This window comes from Cyanistes caeruleus, chromosome 15 (genome assembly GCF_971803275.1).
Source record: "Cyanistes caeruleus chromosome 15, bCyaCae1.hap1.1, whole genome shotgun sequence".
In the NCBI taxonomy this organism is placed as follows: Eukaryota; Metazoa; Chordata; class Aves; order Passeriformes; family Paridae; genus Cyanistes; species Cyanistes caeruleus.
Genome location: NC_141715.1, coordinates 10,553,927 through 10,576,518, shown reverse-complemented (window position 1 = coordinate 10,576,518; position 22,592 = coordinate 10,553,927). Strand labels below are relative to the sequence as shown.

Sequence of the window (22,592 nt, the reverse complement as noted above, 5' to 3'; positions counted from 1 at the left end):
AGGGTCTGTTTACATGTCTCATATTAGAAACCTTGCTGACTTGGGATGATCAGTTCATCTGGTTGACTGGTAGATTGTCCTTGTGTTTTCAAAGGGCTTTATCCCTTGCTCTGTGTATGCTCTGTGTATGCTACAAGTTAGTGTATGCTCATGGTGACAGCTTGGATGAATCCAGGCTTCTGTTCTGGAATAAACTGGACCAGTGTGACTTGGACCCTGAAACTTGTGTTGCAATTTTGGTTGAATGCTGTAGGTGACCACTTTAGCAGTGTTTTTCGTAAGTGGAAAGTAACGTATGTGGTGGTTTCATGCTCAGTGATTGTGTTCCCTCACAGTGCTACATCTGGAGCTGGATGTCTGCAGGATCACATGTTTGTGAGTAATGTTAGGAAAAATGCAAAGCTCAGTTGCAGCAGCAAATCCACAGTGTGGTGGTGCTGGGCTTCCAGAATCAGCCAAGAGCAGAATCTGTCTCTGAGGACTTGAAAAATTTTGCATTTGTGGTGTTAGATGGAGAACCATAATGTGTAAAATATCTGTTGGAGGAAAAAAGTTATACCCATTAAAAACAGGAAATAATTTTATTAATGAGTAATTGGTTTGCTAATGCACCAGCTGCTCCACCTTTACAGTGAGTAGTAGCAGAATTAATATATGGGAAATATTCAAATATGGGAAATTTATTTGCACAAAATTCATGTGATTCTGTTGTGCCTAAGGAATGTGACCATAAACACTGTATTCAATCATTAATTACTAACAATACTTGCCCAAATATGTTATGCTTCATAGACATGTGAGTGTTTATTATGTAGTGTTTGTATTAAAAGGGATTTATCTATTTTTACAACAGTGCATGGTTAACAATGTTGCTTAGTGCTCAAATGAAGCTTTTACTTCAGTTGATTCTGCACATTTGTGTAAGCAATTTTTTTCTTCTCAGAAAATAAGATTTTTAGCTTCTGGAGATACTATTGTTCAGAACACAATATATTGCAGAGAAACTTGTTCAAACATGTGAATTGTGGCATGAAATACTCCATGAACTACATATAGAGTATTAACAATACATGTATGTGAGATGCATCAGCAAGTAAAATGTGCTTGTAATAAAGTTTTTTGTCTTTTCTAATTTCATAGCTCTTATCAAGCACTTAAACCTTTGGACTTAAACAGTTTTGCTGTATGTAAAAACTTTTTATATTTAAAAGTCTTGTCTGATGCTTTTGTGTTGATAACCTGTGTATCTTCCAGCTCTTGTATATTAACTCTTTGGAACTCTGGCCTTGAAAGAGCCCATTTTTTTACCAGTGGAGGATTCTGCAGTGCTGCCAGTGTCAGTAGCAACAATCCTGGCTGTAGGAACCCACATGAACAACCCAGCAGTGCCCTGTGGTTAGCTGTACCCAAGTGTGGACCTGCAACAGCCCCTGCTTACAGCAGCGAGCTTCAGGCGTGGGAATGATCTGCCACACACCACTGATCCTGCTCTGTTTCTCCAGGATCTTTCCACAACACCCTCAGTAGTTATTTTGGTCTCAAATCAGTAAAATCACTGAAACAATCACATTTCCTTTACTCTGGGCACTGATGATGCCCTGCACATTCATGGTGTTTCATGCCCCTCCAGATCTGTGTGTGCCTTACTCTCTCAGCGCCTTCAAATGTTTTTTCCCTTGTTCCAGCTAAAATGTCAGCAAAACATAAAATCTGTAATAGTACCAGAAACCTACTCTTTCAGTTTGTGTGATACAGAGCTGGGAAGGAATGGGAGCCAAATTACAATTCTCATGTATTTGTTTTAGTTGATAGATGAAGAAACTTCAAATGCAGTTCAGCACCGACTTTAGATCCTGGTCTTGTGCCTGTTTAAGCCAGAGTAGTATCTTCACCCGAGTTCCTGTGTCATTTCCCACTCAAAGAGAGAGAAGGTAAATTGTTTGAGCACTGTCCAGAGGAACTGTTACTTTGCTATATGCCTTCTTATTTTATTTTGGCCTCAGGAGCTATGGAAATGGTGTCTCACATGGTGCAGTGCTTGGCCTTGCACTCCCCTCAGTAATTTCTAAACCTTTTGATTGATTTCTGTCATGTCTGGTGAAGAATGTGAGAACAGAAGTTTGAGTGAGATGAGTTTCTCTAACTTTAGTGAAAATACTATGGGTGCTTTTGGGTTTCTCCTGCCCATCAGTAGCTGTGAAGCTCTGAGCTGGCTGCAGTTTGTCCATTCCTGTTTCCAATGGCTATATCCCTGGACAGCCGGAGTATGGGCACTTTGGAGAAAGAGAAGTAGTCATGTGGTTCCATAATTTGCTCTGCATAGTTTGCAGGGAACAGCTGTAGTGTGACCCCAAGAAAGGCCAGTCCTGGACTACTGTGAATATCAGAGTATCAAAACCTCTGTTAGCTAAATTATTCTGCTTTCTGAAGAGTATTAAAGCACACACTGTCTGCTTCATACACACGTTTCTCTCGTCTCATGCATGTCCAAGGTTAAAATCAGACCTCCAAAGCCTGTGTGCTCAGCACTTAGTTTGTCATGGTTGTGGGTAATTGTGGAAGACTGCAATCTGGCAGAAGGAAGCACATCATGTGTGAGCACTTCAGTGGGAAATGAATGAGATTCTTGATGAGGATGTTTGCGCTCTCCCCGCACTGGCCCCATGAAGCCTTACCTAGAAAATGTTCTTGGCATTTGGAGAGTTGGCTGAATGGTTTGTTTACTCCTTTTCATGAAACTTAATAACAGAAATTTGTAGCGAAAAACTGTGTGTGTTCAGGTGTTAATGAAGTAATTAATGGAAGTTAACGTGTTAATGAAGGTGATGAAGAATGGGTACAGATGATAAGCTGTGTGTTTGGGTGTGCAGGGAACAGGCTGTGGAATTTGGCGGGAGCTTGTGCTCCTTCTCTGAAGCTTTTTCTAGTTGAATGACATTATCTGAACATCTGAGAGGCTGTTAAGGAAGAAGTCTGCCAGAATTTTCTTGTTCCTACAGGGAAAATAACAGTATTACCCCTTAAGACAGAGTTAAAGAAATGCCCCAAATGTCAGGACAGTGAATTGGCTTACAGGGCTGTGTTTCTATTTAAAGGCAGCCCAAACTCTGACATAGAACTTAAATAGTCAGACAGAAAAAAGTGGTTGGTTTTTTTCAGTACTTAAACATATTTCAGCTGCTGTGAGTTACTGGAAATTACTTGCTCAGTAGAAAAGAAAATTGTTCTACTGACAGCATGGAGAACTAAAAAGCTGTGAAAATCAGCATGATGGTTTCTTAACTGGCTGTATTTACTAGTCATGCAAGAGATACTAATCATGAACTGCTGACCTCTTTTTTTTTTTCTCCAAAACAGACATAATGAAAAAGTGTAGAAGTTAAAAAAGAGAAATAAAAAATAAGAGCAACTTTAACTTCTTTTGAGACTATAACTGGATTTTATCTTTGTATAAAGAAATATTTATCAACCTTTTTTTCAGATAAGCAAAAATATTACTTTGTAATGACTAATTTATTTTACTTTCTTTACATTTTAGTAGGTTTTTTTTTCCCCCATAGTATCTTTTCTGCAGTTATCAACAAGTGAATAACTTTGATTAGCCTGAATATGTAGCTACTTTAAAATGTGTCATCAGATTTTCTTTTTCAATTGAAGATTGCTCAGAAACTGCTAGGTAGCTTATGTTTGTGTGTTGTGTAAGGATTTTTCTCACATTGGGGTCAGAAGATAATACACCAGGTATTGTGGGGTTTTGTTTGTTTGTTTGGGATTTTGTTGGGTTTTCCCCACCTGGGTTTAGTATATACTCATTTAAACACTGTCCTTTTCTATTAGTACTAATTCTTTTCTGTTGGTAGCTAGCAGGACAAATAAGCTGAATTGCACTCAAGAGGTGACATTAGTCTATGCCCACACTGCAGAAAAAACGTAGTGTAAGATTCAGTAATGGCAGTTGTTCTCATCTGTATGGAAAGAGAAGACAGAGGAGAAGAAAATATAGAGGGAATGAAGAGGGAATTGGGTTTTATTTCAAAATTAAAATAGAGAGAAACTGAAAATAAGGCAAATACCAATTGGCCCAGTTCTATGAAGTCCATAGCATCCTCACTGGGGTTTGGAGGCTTTCAGTGCCAAAGCCTTGAGCTTTGCTGAAGGGTGTTCATGCTGGAAGAGATCACAAGAACAGGAAAGACCTCACTGTTAGATCTGTGTCATGTACACATATATTTGTCTGTGTCAGAAAAAATACATATTTCTGTATTTTTGAAAATATTCCAAAGGGTCTTCATTTGCTGTCATGGCTCTGAGTGTGCAAGCACCTGTCTCAGCTCACAGTAATCAGGACACCACAAGGCAGGAACCTGCCTGCCTTGCTCAGCTGCTGTCTGTGAGAAAAGGACTTTGGTGTTTCCCCCAGCAGTGACACAAGTAAATTAATTACCTGTGTGCACTGTGAAGACCCCTTTGTTTCTTAGATCAGAACCACGATGCTAGTATTTTTTTGATTTTGTGGGCTAGTAGATGCTGTATAAATAAAAGCATTTTGGAGTTGCCTGTGTTCAGGTTACAAAGGTGCATGTACAAGTGTAGTTGGAAGCAGTTGTATGATGCTACTGTGATTACATACATACATTTTACAGGATATGATTGGTTTGTGGGCATGGTGGTGTTTGGCCAAAAGTTGGACTTGATGATCTTAGATGACTTTTCCAACCTCTGTGATTCTGTGATTCATTTTGTTTGGGATTTTTTGTTCCTTGTAATGTTCTTCCTCATTCTCACTGTCCCTATTTGGTGCTCTGCTTTGGAACTTGTATTTACGTGCATGCACTCATGAAGAAGAAGAGAATTAAAGCCTATCTTGCTTTCCCTTCTATTCTTCTCTCCTCTTAGTGTTGTCCTATCTGAGGCCTGCAGTGCTGCCTTTCCTCTCTGAAGGGTTCCCCTGGGTGCTGTGCTGTCCCTTCCTCCTCCTGCCGCAAGCAGTGGGGTACATCCTGTTTGGGGTTACTGTTGTGTCACATCAAGTGATGTGCAGGGGAAGAGTAAAAGGAAACAAAAAGCAAAGGGAGCAAATACTTTGCCAACAGCTCCTTTTAGAAAGACCACAAAAAAAACCAACAACCTAACAAAACAAACCAGTCCAAAATGTCCTGGTGGCAATGACAGCTATTGCTGTCCAGCACATGAGCCTTTTTGCCTCTTGATGCACTGGAATAGATAGCTTTGTGTGTTGCTGTGGCTGATTCACAGCAGGTTACCTGCCACACTAGGCTTCATTTGAAGGATGTTCATGTGAACAGACTGAAATCTGCTGGCAAGCTGTGATGGCTGGGAGTGCCTGGAATTATTTTCACATCAATTCCATTACTACCAGCAAAGAGGGGTTTATTGAGCATACACTAAATATACATATAGATCTTGATTAAGTACAGCCTCTCCCAGTAAAACAACTTAGGTTTTATCAAGTGATTCTGTTGATTCTGTCAGGCAGAGCTGGTTTGGACTTTGTGTTCCAGCTCAGTTCTGTGATAACGAAGGTGTGTGTTTGGAGTGAGTTTCAATCCTGATACCCAGGGAAGGCATGTTGAGCTGAACCTGTAGTTTTCTTTATCAAAGATTTTAGCAGTAAGAAAAGCTCTGGGGCATGTAAGGGCTATGTTCAGCTGATGCTCAAAGCTGCCATATATCTGTCATGTAGGGTTCTCAATAATACTTGACCAGTTCAGTCTTTCTGCTGTGGAAATCCCTCTAGATGGATACTTGCATTGAAGAGCTTGGGCAGTGGATAATCTTACACTGTATTTTCCATTCCTACCATTCTTGGAAACCCAAAACTTTGAGCATATAATGAGACTTGGAAAACTGAAAAGGATGGCAGAAAGCCTCAGGGTACAGAGCTCCTTGTGGCAGTGAGCAAAGCACAATGGAGCAAACCCAGTTTGTTAAGCTTGGTTTAAAGGTTAGCGGGCCTTAGCTGATAGCTAAATGCATTTTTACATTTTCTTCTGCTTTGGGGAACCAAAGCATTTAGGATCTCACAGTTAAGGTGCATTTGCTTGAAGGTGCCAAGCTACTCCAATATTCTGATAGTCTGTATTTTTTTTTTTCCAATGTTAATGAAGTTGTGGCTTGTTTGAGCATCTGATTTTTATTTGTCCTTATGAGTTATATAAAAGTGAAGTCAACCAATGTCTTTAGTGTCTGTTCTATATAAATCTACCTGAAATAGTTTCAGGTTGCCTTTACATACTTAATTTGAAAAATAGTTTAGCAGCATGACTCTTTCCTTAGAGAATTAAGCAGTCTAGGCTCCTCACAGTAGTCTTGGGGCTCTTGCAATATCTGCACAAATCAAGATCTCATCCCTCTGCAAGTTAAGTAGGGGCCTGTTTGACTTGTAGAGCCAGTAAGGGAGGGATGTTCAGTGCATGGGTTGGAGCCAAATTAGAAAAGTCTTCCCTCCTGAAAAGCAGTTGTAGGATAGATCCTGTCCACTTAGATATTCATTAGTGTTATGTGGTAGATCTATGAAATCATTCATAATTGTTTCTGGCTCAGAGCCTGGCAGTAGTCTTGAAATGCAGTATACTTTAAGTTTAGGGGTTTTGATGGTTCTCTGAAGGGATGGGTTAAAGTCTTTTGGGCTTATGGCAGCAGGTAACCACTCTGTGCGCAGAAAGATTGCAGAATTGGGCTATATCTGATATTTTAAGGTGTTGGATGATACTTAGATGGCAAGTGACAAACACTGGTGTCAGGCAGTTGTTGATTCATGGGGAGCATCAATCATTAGGACTTGTGGGATGTTGATATTAATGAGTGTCACGTACGGATAGGGCAGCCTGGGACTTCATTTCATAGGTATGAATTTGTTATACTTGCTTGTATAATAATCCTCTGTCTTTAGTTTGCAGTTGTTCCTGTGGAACTGAGATGGGATTTTGATTTCTAATGGGGGCAAAAAGACTGATTCAGCACCGTGCTTAGGCATGTGCTGTAAGTAGTTTGACTGTTCCCAATGAACCCACTGATGTGCTTTTCACTAGGCATGTGTTTTAAATAAGTTGTAAAATCTACATGAATGAGGAGGGTGAGACTGCAAGCGCACAACATTTAAAATCAAAGGCTTAGGGGATTGTATTCTTCAGGAAAAAAGCTTTTGGCATTTAATGCATTTCAGTGACATACTGAGTTTAAATGTCACCTTCATTGGAAAAATGATTATTGTCTATTAATTTTATGCGACTGTCTTGATAAATGAGCTGGTAACATAGCAAACTGAAGTTCACTGTAGTCCTCTACAACCCCAGGCTTTGGGCTGAGAGCAGCATCTTGGGATTATCCCTACATCAAACCTTGTTTGAACTGAGTACATATAAATAATTGTCCGCCAGAGTTTCCTATTGCAAACATACACAGTTTGTGAAGTTGGTTTATCATGTCCTGAAAATTTCTTTGATATTTTTAAAGCTTGTTGCTATGGGAACGAGACTCCATAACAGAAAAGCTTTTGGGTGCTAAGGAGGCCAAGTAAAAACTTAACAACAGGAATAAAGCCATGGAAAAATATCTTGTATTCCTTTTCCAAAAGCAGACAAACAAACCCCAGAAGAAAGCCTGATATCCTGAAGCAGGCTGGATCTGAATTACCAGTTGGAAGGGGATACTCTGCTCTCAGGGCTTCAGAGCCTGGCCAGGGAGCTCATCCTGTGGACACTTGAACTGGTCCTGGCTCTTACAGGAGAGAATAATCAGGGAATTCACAAGCATCTTTCTCTGAAATAATTCCTATGTCTTTTTTTACCTTTCTTTTTCAATATCAAAAGGTTGAAATGATGTGATGGATTGGTTTATGGGCAAGAAAACACAAGTTTTGCTTCTCAGAACTGGATGTCCCCTTTGTGCTTTGCTAATACAGAAACTGGCAGAACAGGCATTACTTTGACGTTGGGGCTTGCAGCCCTGTTTCCTTGTGTCTCATGACTGAGTGAATCAACACCTAATTAAACAGTCACATGAGGGACAGAGTAAAATGCTGTTCAGGCACTGATCCCTGTGAATCTTTGGAGAATAGCTAACCTCTGTCTTCTTCCTCTTCCGAGGAACCCTGAACATCTGCAGCTCTGCATTTTTTTTTCATTTTTTTTTTCCTTCCCCAGGGAAAAGACTAGCATGTAGACCTTGGCTAAAGCAATGCTGCCTATGAAGATAAATGAGATCTGGGGTAGGGGGAAGGAAGACCAGGGAGTTCTCAACATAATCTTCAGGAATTGGAATGAATTGAGTTCATGCTGGGTATGATTTAGCTGAAAGCCTTGTGCATTTGACACTCCTGGAAATTAAACTCAAAATGTGAATGTCGAGCAAAGAAGTTGGGAGTGGTCTGTGGGCTTTCTTGGTATTTTTAATACTAGCTGTAATTTCACCACTTATAGCTTGTTATGAAGGTCCGTAACAATTGCTTTCCATCTCTGAGTGACAAATACTTGTGTGGAGATTTATTAGGCTCTCAATTATCACTCAGTCACAAGTGCAGCCACCTTAATCAATTACAGGACCATGGCCTACAGCCAAGGAATGCTCCAAGCCCCATGCTGCCTTGCTGGCGTCAGATGACTTTCACCACCAAGACCATATTTTTTCCCCTTATAAAACTCACAAAACAAGTATTACACGATGTTTTAATCAGCATAAGCAGATGTCTCCCTGCACCCTGACACAGCAGAGGCTCCCGGGTCGCACACAGGTGCAGCGGGTGCCGGTGTCTGCAGCCGGAGGTTTTGTGGCTGTCATGTGCTGTCACTGGAGGTACCAGTGCTTTGGGTGCTCCATGGAGTGGCATTTCCAGGCTGGAGGTATCCTGGCTGCCTGTTGCCAGGCCAGGGGGTTTCAAGGTGGAAAAAGCAGAGTCTGGGCAGATGCCCTTGCAGGGATGCACCGTCTCCTGGCACCCTGGGCACAGCACCACCCACCCTGGTACAGCTCACAGGTTAAAAAGCATGACATAAAAAAATTGCAGCTGTTTAGTGTCTAAGCATTTATTTATTTTTAGGTGTATCTGTCTGACTTAAAGAAAAGCTTATTTAGATGTGTTTCCTTGCTGCAAGAATCAAGTGATATTTCAGGCACAGCTTGAGCATACCAGTTCAGTTATACACCTTGCAGCTTTTGTTTTAATGTCTCCTGAAGTAATGTATTGAAAAACTCAGTTTTCAGTGGTGCAAAAAGAATAAAACTGCCATAGTCCTTATGGTTTCTGGGAAGTGCTTGAAAATAAAAGCTTTAAAAATACTCTAAGCTGAAGATAAATACAAGGAATTCAATATTTGTCAATTAAAAAAAATGAAAATGCTCAGACTATTCAGCCAAAGTACCCTTATTGCATCCGGAATCTTTCAAGGGTTTATTATTATTGTTAATATTATTGTTGTTGTTGTTGTTCTTGATAACAGTAGTGGAGCCTTAGTGATTCCTCTAAAATGTCTTCATTTTCTTGACAAGAGAGGTCTTGCAGTCAATCTTGATTCATCTGTCTTTTCTCTTCATTGTCTCATCTATTAATATTCACAGTTTCCAAAATAAAAAACATCAATTAAGTTCCCTAAGCAAACTTTGCAGTTGATAAATCTGTGAGCTTGATTTTGTTTTGTGAAGTTAGTTTTGTGTGCGTATTTAAGAATTGTTGAGCCTATCATGACATCTCTGAAACTACACAGTATAAAGGAGGGAACCCAGACTGCCCCCACAACCCTCCTCTGCTGCATTACATAATTCTGAGTGATTTTAGGAGAATCTTTATTTCCAACAACTATGCTGTTGCAAATTATGTTCATCAAAAGCAATTTGTATTGGAACTTTTTTCTCCCCAACTTATCATTAAACACACACAATACTGAGCTATTTACATTTATTATTTACATGCATTTATTATTTACATGTATTTATTTTTAATGGCTACAGCAGAAGAGTCTGCTCTGCACACCCGAGTGTGCACAATAAAATAACTGTTTGGCAGGGAGAAAATGCCCTGTTGTCTTGCAGTACCAGTTGGTATTATGGAGGTTTGTTTGGTGTCTTATAGTAGATTGCGATTGGAAATGTGACACAAAAGGAGCACCAATGTTTCAGTAGCCTAACCATGCATCACAATTTTACTTTGAGTTATATTTATTTTCAGCATTTTTATCATGATATGAAAAATTACTGCAGTGGATAGTCAACCTGCTGAGGTCTCCATGTTCTTAAAAGAGAGGTAATTGTTTCATGTCCTGCCCTCTAAGAATGCTCATAGACAGATTTGTAGTTGCTGATGGGCTTTTAAAATGCTGGTAGAGCCAGTTTATTCCAGTCATGAGACCGTGTCCTGGTAGTGAGAATCTTGTGTATGGAGAGTTTATAAACTTGTTTATTTGGTGGTATCTTTGGGGTTTTTTGTTTGTTTATTTGGTTTGTTGATTTTGTGGTTTGTTTTTTTTTGTTTGTTTGTTTTGGTTTTTTTTTTGTTTTTAATCTCATATCAAGAGTACTTTTTTCAGCATTTAACAACCTGGTTTCCTTTAAAGAGTAGAGGGTCCAGGTTCTGAAACTCCTGAAGGTTGTTTGCAATGATCTTTCTCACTGTTTGGGCTCTTGCTGACCTTTGGCTGGGCTTATGTTTGTGTGTGCAGGTTTGTGTGTGTGCTCCAGGTGTATATGGAAGGTTCTTGCTTTAACATCACCATTCTTCCTCTCCAGCAGAGAGGATTTTTTTTTTCTGGAAGGGATATAAAAATGCACAGAAAGCACATTTTTTTAAATGTCTAGTCCAGTAGTAATCCTACTAAGGCAAGTATTTTGTAAGAAATGGTATCCAAGTATTTCTAGTTACATTTCAAATAAAATCCTAATTGGTTTTCTCTCTTTTCGTCTAGTGTGGCTTCTAGCTCCTACCTTCATGTCTTACTAAGCAATAAATATTTCTGCATTTACAACATGTGTGAGAGAAACCTTCCTCCAGAAGAAAGACTGAAGAAATTTGTTAAGGCAGTGATGAACAAAAAATAATAATTTTATTACTCTTTTAGCCTGTGGTTGGAGCAAATTCTGTTGTCTGCTTGGTTTAAAATCAGATGATTTATACCCAAAATGTGTATATGATCCTTTGCAGTAGTTTTGAGCGTTTTCAGAAATGCCTTTGGATAGTGTGAAGAAAGGGATTATTTTTGGTGCTGTTTGGTTTTGAGGGTTGTTTTGGCTTCTGTGTGTTTAAGAACATGCCCCAGCCCCAGAGGTAGATGATGACACCATCATCTACCTCTTTCATATCTGCAGCTGGGTGGATGTGCTTGGATACTGAAGTAGCTCCCTGGCAGGTGATGGGCTGTAGCAGGAGATTTTGATAACTTTATTTTTTTGAACTTAAATGTTTTTCTGAAACAGGGTAATATTACTAGCTTTGTTTTTCAAGCTGAAATTTTAGAATACAAAAAAAAAGAAAGCCTTCACCCTTTTAAAGAAAGGCCTGGATATACACCTAGAGAAGAGGATGGTGCATGTCTCTTATTAAAGATGCTTCAGTGTTTTCTGTATATGGGAGTGGTGCCAGTGTATATAAACAAACATTGACTATCTGAATTCCTTCCTCAAGCAATAAATATTCACTGATCTGGCTAAAGCACTGTTTACTATCTTCACAATTAGAGTCTGTCTCTATTTGCAGAAAAATTCCTTTCAGTATTTTTCCTGGTCAGTTGTTGGATGGAGATTGGATCAGCTTTCAAGACACTTCTTTTAATATGCATTGGGTTACACTGAGGTAAAATGGAAACCTTAGATGTTACTCCTGTAAATAAATGTTTACATAATACATGGCACTTCTCAGCATTGCATGTCTAAGAAAAAAGGTCACTTTTGACATCAGTAGCCTTTAGAGAGTGGTGCCTTTGCCACACAGGTAAAGGAAGTTACTGTGCACTTCACATTCCTTCACTAGATCAAGAAGGTAGGTAGAGGTGGTCAGATGTTACTGCTTTTAGCTCCTAAATTTTGGCATTTTAAGTTTTAAAGGCAAGATTTGGGCTTAAGGCATGAGTCCTGTAACCAGCACATGCCCAGTTTGCTCATGTGAATAGTTCCATTGAATTCCTTGGCACTAGTCATATGAAAAGCCAAGTCTGTAATGTATGTGTTTGGCATCAGGGCCTCAATTCTTCATTTCTGAATGAGAAACTTCCTGTAAAGCATGGTAACAAAAGATAATGGTGTTGCCTCTCTTTAGTTTTGCTGCTTTTGTGTCAAAACACTTGTCCAGCACCAAACATAAAAATATTACCATCCTATAAAACAGCAACAAAACCATTGTGGTGGCAAGAGGTTAAGGATTTCTCCCTAAACTTAACCCAAGAGATGTGTAGCAGAACAGGAAACTTTGTGTTCTGCTTTGGGATCCATTTCAGAGGATAAGCAACATCTGACCTCTTGAGATTGTACGGTCTTGGAGCCAAACCCCTTGAACAGGTGCACTGTTTCACCCACTCTGGTACAGGGGAACCATCAATAGCACTGGGTTGTGGGATGCAGTGGAACAGGAGATTCTGATGATAAATCTATTTTTGCTGCTTATGTATTTAAAATACTGGCAGCACTTGTAGGTTTTCAGACACTGGAAAAAAAAAATAAAGTAAAAACTAGGATGCTGTAGGCTTCTGCCTTCATGTATTACTTGAGTTTTAACCGAAGATCATACAGAATTAATAGTATGAGTGATTAGCCTCACCCATGCCTGTGACAAGACTAGATGGCTTTTAATGTGCGTTGCATTTTTGAATGCCCAATTCCTTCTTCCCTTCCCTGTCCATCTGTCTCGTTCCTCTCCCACAGTTTAGATAAAAGTTTATTATATAGTTCTTTTCTATTTAAAGTTTGTTAAACAAACGCACTTTGCCGTTGTGATGTCTGGTACCCTTCCTAGAGTGACCCGGGTTACCGCCAGAGCACCATCAGGAAACCTTGTTTACAGCCACCTGGCTTAGTCGGGTTTTCTTTGAGCGCATTATTTTGCGTATTTAATTTTTTTCCGGTCTGTGGGCATCCAATTGTCTTGCATATCCCCGATTGCCGTGTAATATTAATGAGCCCTCGCTGAGCGCACAGTGCGCTCTTTGTTCGTACGGGGGAGGGGGAGAGGGAGCGGGCGGGATGTCGCGCCGCAGAGGCAGCAGCGAGCGGGGGTGGCCGAGGGCTCCTCGTTCCCCTTCCCCGCCAGGCCCCTGCCCGGAGGAGCGCTGCAAAGCCGCCGTGTGAGGGAGGGCTGTGGCGCGGGTGCCGCCGGGGCTGGCGGCCGCAGGTGGCCCGCGGTGACAGCCGTGTCACATGATGGCTGCCAGCGCGGGCTCGGCCAGCCGCGCGCGCGGGCTCCGCCGGGAGCATCCCGCCGCCCCCGGGAGTGTGAGGGCCGGGGGTGCCGGCTGGAAGGAGGCCGCCCTGCTTCGCCCCCGCCTTCGCCGCCGAGCGGGCTGAATCCCCGGCGGCCGCGGCTCGGAGGTGCCCGGGGACTCGGTGATGAGACGGAGCCGGGAGTGCGGTGGCGGACAGGAGGCGGATGGATGGCACTGACGGGTCCGGGCCGGCGCTGCCAGGGCAGCGCTTGGCTCACCGCGAATTCCATTGATTTGCTCTGCAGCGAGCCCTGGAAGAGACGAGGGAGCGGAGAAAGACGGGCGCTCTTTCCTGGAGCAGAAATCCCGGGCTGTGCAGAGCTGTGGGGCAGGATTCGGGTTATGAAACTCCGGGCCAGCGGAAACACCAGCAGCCTGGTGCAAACCCCGGCACTGCTGTCCTTAAGGTGGTTTCTGTGCTCCTGTTGCTAGGATTAAAGCTTTTGCATTGCAGCATGGAGAGTCTTTTGTTTGAGTTAAATTCAGACCTCTTGATATGTCACCTGACAGTCTTGTGGTTTTGGATGAATATGGCTCATTGCTATTATTAACCTGAGTTGGCAGCCAGGCACAACAGGAGTTTATAGGGATTTTGAAAACTGGAACTGCTCAGGGGACAAAGATGCTTCCCAGGTATGGTCACTGCACAGTTCTTGAGATCGTTTTAATTATTTGAAAGCTTATTATTTTCCCTGTGATGAAAATACTTATTTTCCAGAGATATGAATCTTCTAGAGATTTATTTTTTTATGATTCTTACTATAGTTTTATGCTAAAGGGTGCTTTTTTTTTTTTTGCCTGAATTGAATTTATCTTGTAACTTTGCAAAGGGAAGTGCAGTCCGCTTGAATAATGTAATTTTGTGCAGTGCTACTGAATTTAACTGACAGGAGCTGTGAATTGTGTGTGTGTGGTTTTAATTACAACATATTTCAAGCGACCATGAAATCTGTATGTGTATGTGCAAATATTTTCATGCATATATGTTCCTAAATCAGCTAAAACCTGAACAGGTAATTTTTGAAATTGCATAAGTGAAGTAGTCCCAGAAATATTTTATGAAATTGTCAATAGTGGTTGTAAATTCTGCAAGATGTTTGAATTGCAAAGTTATTCAACATACTACACAGCTTTAACAAACCTTCCCACCGATTTATTTTCAGTATAACACTCCAGATTATGATTACTGTGTTGACTAGTCTGTACCTAACCTGTCAATGTTATGTCTTTGCTTGTGGAAAAGCATCTGGTTCAAGTATTGGACTTTAGAGTATAAATTAGGTATCTTAATGAAAGTCAAATGACTCTCATTAGAAGGGAGAAAAAAAAGAAACTAAAGTCATCTTCATATACAGATAAAGAATTGGACAGAGCCAAGGAGCTTGGCAGGCAGTTGAAGTTCAGGTCCAAGTTTGTTACACCTGTGAAATACCTGGCTGACACACTTTGTTCCTGGTGTACAGTATGTACTTAGTATAAGCAGCACAAGTTTCCTGGAGCTCAAGAAGCGCATCTATTCCAGGTGAGGATTGCTAGCTAAACTGGTAAATAATGAGACCAGCTTAGAGATGGAGCAGGAACTGACCTCCACAGTGCTGCAGTGACTGTGGACATGTCACCCTCTTATAGGAGATGAAAAAGAAGGAGCTTGGATTTATTTTTTTGTATTTTAAAGAAATATTAAACAGAAAATTTTAATGAATTTTTGTATTTTAGTAATTTTTTGTATTTTAAAGAAACATTTACTTTTTTATAAATGTAATTTTGTAATTTTACTTTTTGTATTTTAAAGAAACATTTTTGTATTTTAAAGAAACATAAACATTTAAAGTCACCACTGCAAGCAGTCAAGGGTGGTTGTCCCTGAGATGATCCACCATCTGTCTATTCTTCCATACTACCCAGAACCCAGGTCCTGTGACTTCTGTGAAACCCCAGCTGAGGTCACCGTGGCAGAGGGCAGAGTCACTTGGGGCGCTGGCTGAGCTCTGCAATCCACCCTTGTGGGCTCCTTCCCTGCCTGGCCAAGACACAGATGCTGGTTTTCTGTGCAGAATCAGCAAGTGCTCACCACTACAGTCACATAGCCCTGACATGACCTCAGCTCTTGCAAAGACAAATATCTTGCAAAATTTTTTCTAAGTATAGGCCCCGTGGTTTCTCTACTTTAGGGAACTTTCTTCCCCCTTGCAGCCTTATGGTTGTGTTACATCACCAGCACTTAAAAGGAATCACTCTCTTAAAATGCCAGCTTTGCAAATGAGCCATGCAGCCTGGATCATCCTTGTCTTGTGAATCCTGAGAAAGTTCTCTTGTGTTTCAGGTGCTATTGTTAAAGAAATAAATAACCTCCCCATGCCTCTAAGTGAAGATGGTCTTCCAAAGCTGCAAGCATCATTAACACACACTGTATTTGTTTTCATTGTTTCCAAATTAATTGTGATCATTCAGAATGGTCTGTGCAGCTGTTTGTGCAATAATGGTCAATAAGTGAATTACTGAAATGCAGTAAGAAGTTATTAAAGTATGTACAAGATCCTCCCAAGTAATCCTGTATACTCAACTTCTGTTGTATCTTCTCAAAGCCAAAAGAAAAAGTAATCTATAACAGATTTGGAAATCTGCAGAGGTGTTTGGGCAGAAGAAGGGTATTCTTGGTTGGAAAAGGCATCTCAGGGCTGAGAGGAGTATGATAGGATGGATGGACTAGGCAAGGACCATTTTCTATCTGGACTTGATCACCCTTTCCTGTAGCAAAGCAACTGCAGGATTCTATGTATTGGGCTGTGTAGGTACAGGTGAGTGTGCTTTGATGTGGATGTACATCTCCATGGAATGTGGAGATAATCTGAAATCCCAGTGCACTCTGTGGAACAGTCTTGTATTTACAATGTTAGCTCTTCATGACAGATGCAGCCTCTGTCAAAGGTTTGTGTAGAATTTGGCTGGGTCTAAGCACCACTGCAACAAGGATAATACCTGGAGAATCATCTGCAGATGCTGGAGATAAGCTCTGGAATCCCTGTGCCTCTGTTCTGATGCTCATCTAGCAGGAGTAAAAGATGTTTCCTTCTGCCAGAGCCTGTGAGGGGAGCATGGGACAAGGTGGGCCTGTCTGCTCTGCTGGGCGGCTCCTGTCACCCTTTAAAAAGGTGCTAACATGAAAACCATGCAGAACAGATAAGCTGGCATAAACTATAAATATCATTTGCGTAGATGCATTTAAAAATAGCTCCAAGTGATTCATCACCAGGCAATTTTTATAACTATGGGTAACATGATGTAGGAAAACAATAGTTTGACTGATAGTTTCAACTTACTTTTTACATGTTTAATCCTATTCTGGTTTTGAGCAACTTTACTTTTTAGAAAACTTTTCCAATTCCTATGTGCTTAATATTGCTTCTGTTGATTTAGTTTCAGATTTCTAAAGTATCTGTTTTTGTGAAAAAGTAACCAGATACTATCTAAGCCATGTCAATATAAACAGTTTTAAAAGTCAAGTCTCAGCCAGGAGGGAAGATAATACTAAGCTAAACCTTTCATGTAATGAAGGAGTGTTGTTCATGTTCTAGGTGGGAATGAGGAGGAAGGAATGTACTGGGATTCAGTTACGGGGGAAATTCTGTATTTTAATTGTTGGAGTGGAAATGAAGGATTTATGTGTCTGTTGTGTTATCTATTAAAACTTGCATAGAGTGAAATAGTATCAATTTACAGTCATTCAGATCTTGCTGAGAAATGTTGATAGTGGTAATAAACTCCAGAAACACAATAAAATTCATCCTTAGAGAGCAGTTGGAATTCTGGATCTCTGTCAATCTCTATAGTAGAGGTGTCAGGAAGAATGGAATGGATTTGTAAATATAAGCTACAGGTAATATTCCGTGATTGAAGGTAAAAAAACGCAGAAAAGCAGAAGGGATGAAAAAAGGAAAGAGCTGAACAACAGTGGGGCTTAAGTGTGAATGTGCATTAAAATACCACTTTTCAGATCTTGGTCTCATTGTTGCCAGTTTCCAATAATTCCATCATTAATCATAGGGAATTTTCCCTTTCTCCCCCAAATAATTATTTTTCTTTTGCACTCTGTACTTGCATGAGTGTCTGTGCAGGGGCATTGGATCAGATGCCCTCCAGAAGACCCCTCCAACCTCAACCAGTCTGTCCTGGTGTGAGAGCTGAGTCTTGTTTCTGAAACATCCCATACAGCATTTACACGTCAACAGACTTATACTCCATATAGGTATTTTTGAACATCTGATTCCAGAGGAATCCCCACTTGTGTACTGGAGATCTCCACAGGAGCAGTGTCCTGCTCAGAAGGAATTTGTTTATCACTGGTTTTGTTCCATGCCCAGACTCACAGCACTGTGTGATAAAGTCACAAACACTTCTACTGGTGAAAAGTATTTGGGGTTTTCTTGACGGTGGTTTTTATGGGATTTTATTTTTTTGTCCTGGGTTAATTTTGGGGTTTTCCTTTAGATTGAATCAATTTCAAGGAAAGATCAAAGAGTGTCAGATACGTCATGCAGGAAAAACTCCTTCTTAAGGAGCTGTCATTTCCAGAGCAATGTGGAAAATGGACTCACCTTTCATTAACATTGCTAGAACATTTGATTCTACATCTCTTGGTTTTCCTGTAGGACTCTCAAGAAAACATCAGTTAAATGTCAAAGTTAGTTTCCATTTATAAACAGAACTAATTATATTCAGAAGATCTAGGTCAGTTTTCATCTGCCTGAAGAGGAGCACTGGAGTGCTGCCCTGTTATATTTGTTTTGAGAATACCTCTTGCATGCAGGAATTTTGTTTCTGGGGATAATCTATTCAGATATCAAGCTTAACGGTATTTTAAATCTGCTAACAACAAAAGCAAAGCTCTGTGTCCTGCTTCCCCCTTGCTGGTGGGGGTGAGTTGGAGGTGCCAGGCTGCCTTCTGTTTACTGTGTGTCTGAATGAACTTTCCCCCAGCTCTCTGAAAGGCTTTTCTGGTTTGGGAAGTGGCCCACTATTGCCAGGGAATGTTTTTGCAAGGCTGTAATGTGCTTAAGGATGCTATTATGTAACAGAGATAGCACTTCTTTGGAATTATCACAAATTATGATGGATAATAGCTACTAAATGCTTGTCTAGAGAAAGTTAAAATGTCATGTGAAGAAGCTGAGAAGTAAACAAGCTCTTGTTAACTTCATCAAATATGTTTCTGAATACAGCAAGAGTTTTATATTCAGCTTTCTCTCCTCTTAGTGTGAAATCTGCTCTTGGAGCTTTTTATAAGTAAACTTTGCTAAGATCTGGAACAGCTATTGCCTTCTTTGTCAGTAATTTCAAAGTCAAATATCAAAAGTACTAGGTAATGGATGACACGCTTTTGTCTGAGTGTGAATGACTTTCAAATGTGTTGCAAGGGTAGAGCAAGCAATAGGACCCTTTTGGCAAGCAGTTCATTTTTATTGTCCCACAGTTTCTTTATAGCAACCACAGTGGCCTGTCCGGAAAAAAAATACTGGTTTCTGGACTTCCACTGATTGCACTTTAATATATGGAGACTGTTCCTCCAGGAAGCCAGTTTATCCAATGGTCCTCCTCACTTCTAGCCAAAGTCATGCTCTTAGCAGTTACCATGCCCAACTCTAGAGCCTTTGTGCCTCTCACTTGGTAACACCCCAGGCATGTGTCAAACTAGAGATTTGTTTTTTCTTACATTTTCTGAAATGTATGATGGAGTTAATTAGGAGACCTTCCAGTAAGTGTAAGCTTGGCTCTGAGTTTGTCACTGTACATGAGTTTTGGTACAGAATTTGCTCTGTTTGGTGTCTGCATTTTGTGTAGGTATTTTTTGCTGTGGGTAACACTTGGATTTAGGTGCTCAAATGAGAGGGAGCATGGCTCTTTGCCCCCAGATCTAGACATTAAGTTATTTTGGCTCAAGTTGCTCAAGTTTTTTTTTCTTGTAGTAAGTTTATTTGGACATTTGTTACACACCATCTTCTCTGCAGCTTCCGTTTATCTCCCTTGTTGCTAAATGGTGGGGATGGGCAGATTAGGAAATAGATTCCATTTTAGGAGTGTAACTGTGTCTTCGTGCTTAGTTTCACCTCACTGGGAATGCAATAGCTATAATACTGTGTATTGCTAGCTGTAATACTTGTGTATACTATACTGAGCAACCTTAAAAACTTCTGATAGGTGATGATGGCTTTGGTGATCAAATGGATTTTCTGCTGTTACAGGACTTGTTGGTCATATAAAGTGTGGGTGCAGAGCAGGAAACCCTTTGGGTGCTGCTTTAGAGGAGAGGAAAATTTACTGTTGTCTTGGAGTGTAACATGCCAGGTTTAACCCATGTTGTGTCTTTTTGCTGAAATACATGTACAGCTTCTTGCAAATTAGGATTCTGTATCCTTCATTAATGGCTTGTTTCAGTGCCTTGTTTCTAGCTTCTTGAGGTTCATGCTAACACTGCTTGCCTAAAAGCTAAGAAGAAGGAAGACAGAATTTCACTTGATCTAGGAAATGGCTTGTAAACTAGCTGAAAGACGATTCCTGGTAGTTTCATGGATACAGCAGGGATCTTGTTTCCTATCTTCCAAGAATTGAGATGGTATCAGTGAAAATGGATTCCCAAGCCAATGGATGACAATGCTTGCTGGGCTTTAAAGTGATGGCTGTCTTTTTAAAATGGAAATTTAAGATGGTGACTACAAAGCACCCTTAAAGGGAAGATTATGGAATGATTTCCAAGCCTGACCCCTGCAAGTTCCCCCTTTGAGACCTCCTCTGGAGTAGTGGCAGTAGGGAAGGTTCTGAGGCTTCAGGAAAGCTCCTTCCCTTGGAAACCAGTTTGGGAATAGGTTTGTTAATACTGCTTTGTATGGTTTGCTGACCATGCCCTTGAATCACAGTGGCTTATGTGGAGAAAGCCAGATGGTTCTCCCAAACCACCCTGTGATTATTCATCTCAGGGGTTTTTTTGTGTCTTTAAACACAAAAGCTAAGTTCTGTGATATTGATTTTAGATAGCTGGAACTTGAAGAAAACATCACAAGGCAGAGCAGAAGATGCTGCATGCATCATTTTGTGCAGTTGTAGAGGATTGGTGCAGTTTATGACAGTGTAATTTGGCACATGTGAGGGAAAGAAAACAAAGGGCATAGTTCTGGCTACAGGATCAAAGGCTTTGATGAAATGGCATTGAATTTGCTTGACTCTATGTTTTAATCAAATTGCATATACAGATAATGTAGAAAGAGCAGTGTAATAAAGTGTTGTGGTAATTGATCCTTCTGCTCTTTTCTTTTTTAATTAAAGCTGGCCTTTGCCCGAGTTTGACCCAAGTCAGATCCGACTAATTGTGTATCAGGACTGTGAAAGAAGAGGACGGAATGTCTTATTTGATTCCAGTGCTAAAAGAAAAATAGAAGATGTTTCAGTGTCGGTGAGTATTTTGCTAATTTACATGCTTATAGTTGTATTTTTTTTCAAATGACCAAATTGATTAATTGCTTATGCTCTGTTTTATTCACACTGACATGTAAATGTTGATTAAATGCAGGGCTATATTTAAATGCTTGTTAAGTTGCAAATTATTCAGGCTTCAGTGGTTTCACTCTTACCAGCTTTAAATACTATAGTGATCTCTTTATTCTGGGATTTATCTACTTTCTGCTTCTTCAGATTCCTTCCTGGGGCTGAGGCAGGCAATGCTGGGGGTTGAAACAGGGCATGAACTGGGATTTATTGATCTGGTTTTGTGCCATGGTGGGGTCTGGATTCTTAATCAGAAGGTCCCCCCAGCCCCATATCCTCTTGTGTCCTGTTTGCTTAACTTCTGCCAGTTGTTGTTTGTATGCTTTGCTGACAGTTTTTTGACATGAAGTTACTTGAAAACTGTGTTTTTCCTTTAGGCATGATTTGTATGGTAATCTCTTAATTGAAACTGTAATGGATGCGGTCAAATGAGAATACTACTTTGAAGGGCTCAGTCCAGAAGATTAATTTCTGGCCACAGTGCTACTGAAAGTGGTGGTGTGAGGCTGGACAACTTATTTTGCTGCTTTGAACTTCCTTTTCACCATTTCTAAAAGCATTCACGAAGCATTTTAAGCTTTTCAAGCAGAAAGCACGGTGTGAATTGAAATTAATGATTCCAGCTGCTTTTACCTATAGAACTTACAGAGGTCCTTCTGTAAGCAGGAGTACACATTATAACATGTTATCCCAAGCCCTGTTTTTCCTGTTGAGTATTGGAGTACAGCAAAAATATTTTTCATCCAGCTTTCCAAACTCTTCCAGCCTGTTGCCAGCCTGATGCTCTTAACCCTGGTCTCATGTGCCATGTCCAGTATCCAAACCTTTGGAGTATGTGTCTTACCAGGCACAAACTTCCAGGTTTCTCCATTGCTTATTCCAGTGCTTTTATACCCAAGAATCAAGATCCTAATTTCCTAGTTTTTACAGAGAATTTGTGAAATAAAGTAAGTTTCACAGATGTTAAAAAAATTGCATCTTTCTTTTTAATTTAAATTTCTTAGAATGGTTCTATTAGTTTCTGTTCTTCCTTATGTTCCTGACAGGAAAACAGGTTTTCAAAGACAGGTGATCTTTAGAACTGGTTTATTGGTATGAATTGTTGGCTGTGCTTATCCCTATTATTTCATTAATAAAAATAACTTACAGTATAAATCCTCTTGCGAGATGTAAATTAATTTCTTGAAAGTCTAAAACCTCTTTAAGATAGATGTGTACTTGCACACTGAACTTGCAAACTTCACTGTTTTGGGTTACTTCAGAAAGCTTATTGACTGTGGCATCTCAACAGCAACAGAATAAATGGCTGATAGTGGAGCTGATATGAGTCCATATTAATCTTTCCTTTTTCTTTCCTAAGGGGGAAGAAAACAGCTGTAGTCACCATATCCACATGAGACTAGTGGAGGCTGTTTCCAGGGCATTTGAAATGCCCAGAAGTCATGTCTAGGAACTTGATACATTTATTTTTCATAGTATTAGGATCCTTTGAAAGAGGACAGATATATTGAAACATTTTCTTGCCATGTACCTGCTTTCTGCAGCATTCAGATAATGTCATGTCAGGCAAAACTTTTCTCATAAAACAGAAGTTTGCAGGTAGAAACATGCCAGAGAGTCTTCAGCTCAGCTTGA

At 40.3% G+C, this 22,592-nt stretch overlaps 1 protein-coding gene across 4 annotated transcripts in view; it reads left to right on the top strand.

The window, feature by feature from the left end:
• FNIP1 (folliculin interacting protein 1) overlaps positions 1–22,592 on the top strand; it is a 65,746-nt gene that overhangs the window by 7,264 nt on the left and 35,890 nt on the right. For 2 of the 4 annotated variants that reach the window (XM_086851627.1, XM_086851628.1), the window contains exon 2: positions 20,739–20,865. In XM_086851627.1, coding sequence (XP_086707753.1) covers positions 20,739–20,865 — 127 coding nt within the window. Of the gene's footprint in view, positions 1–13,147; positions 14,055–20,738; positions 20,866–22,592 lie in introns of those variants that run through there. The other 2 variants (XM_023936133.2, XM_023936134.2) reach the window with 2 other exon arrangements.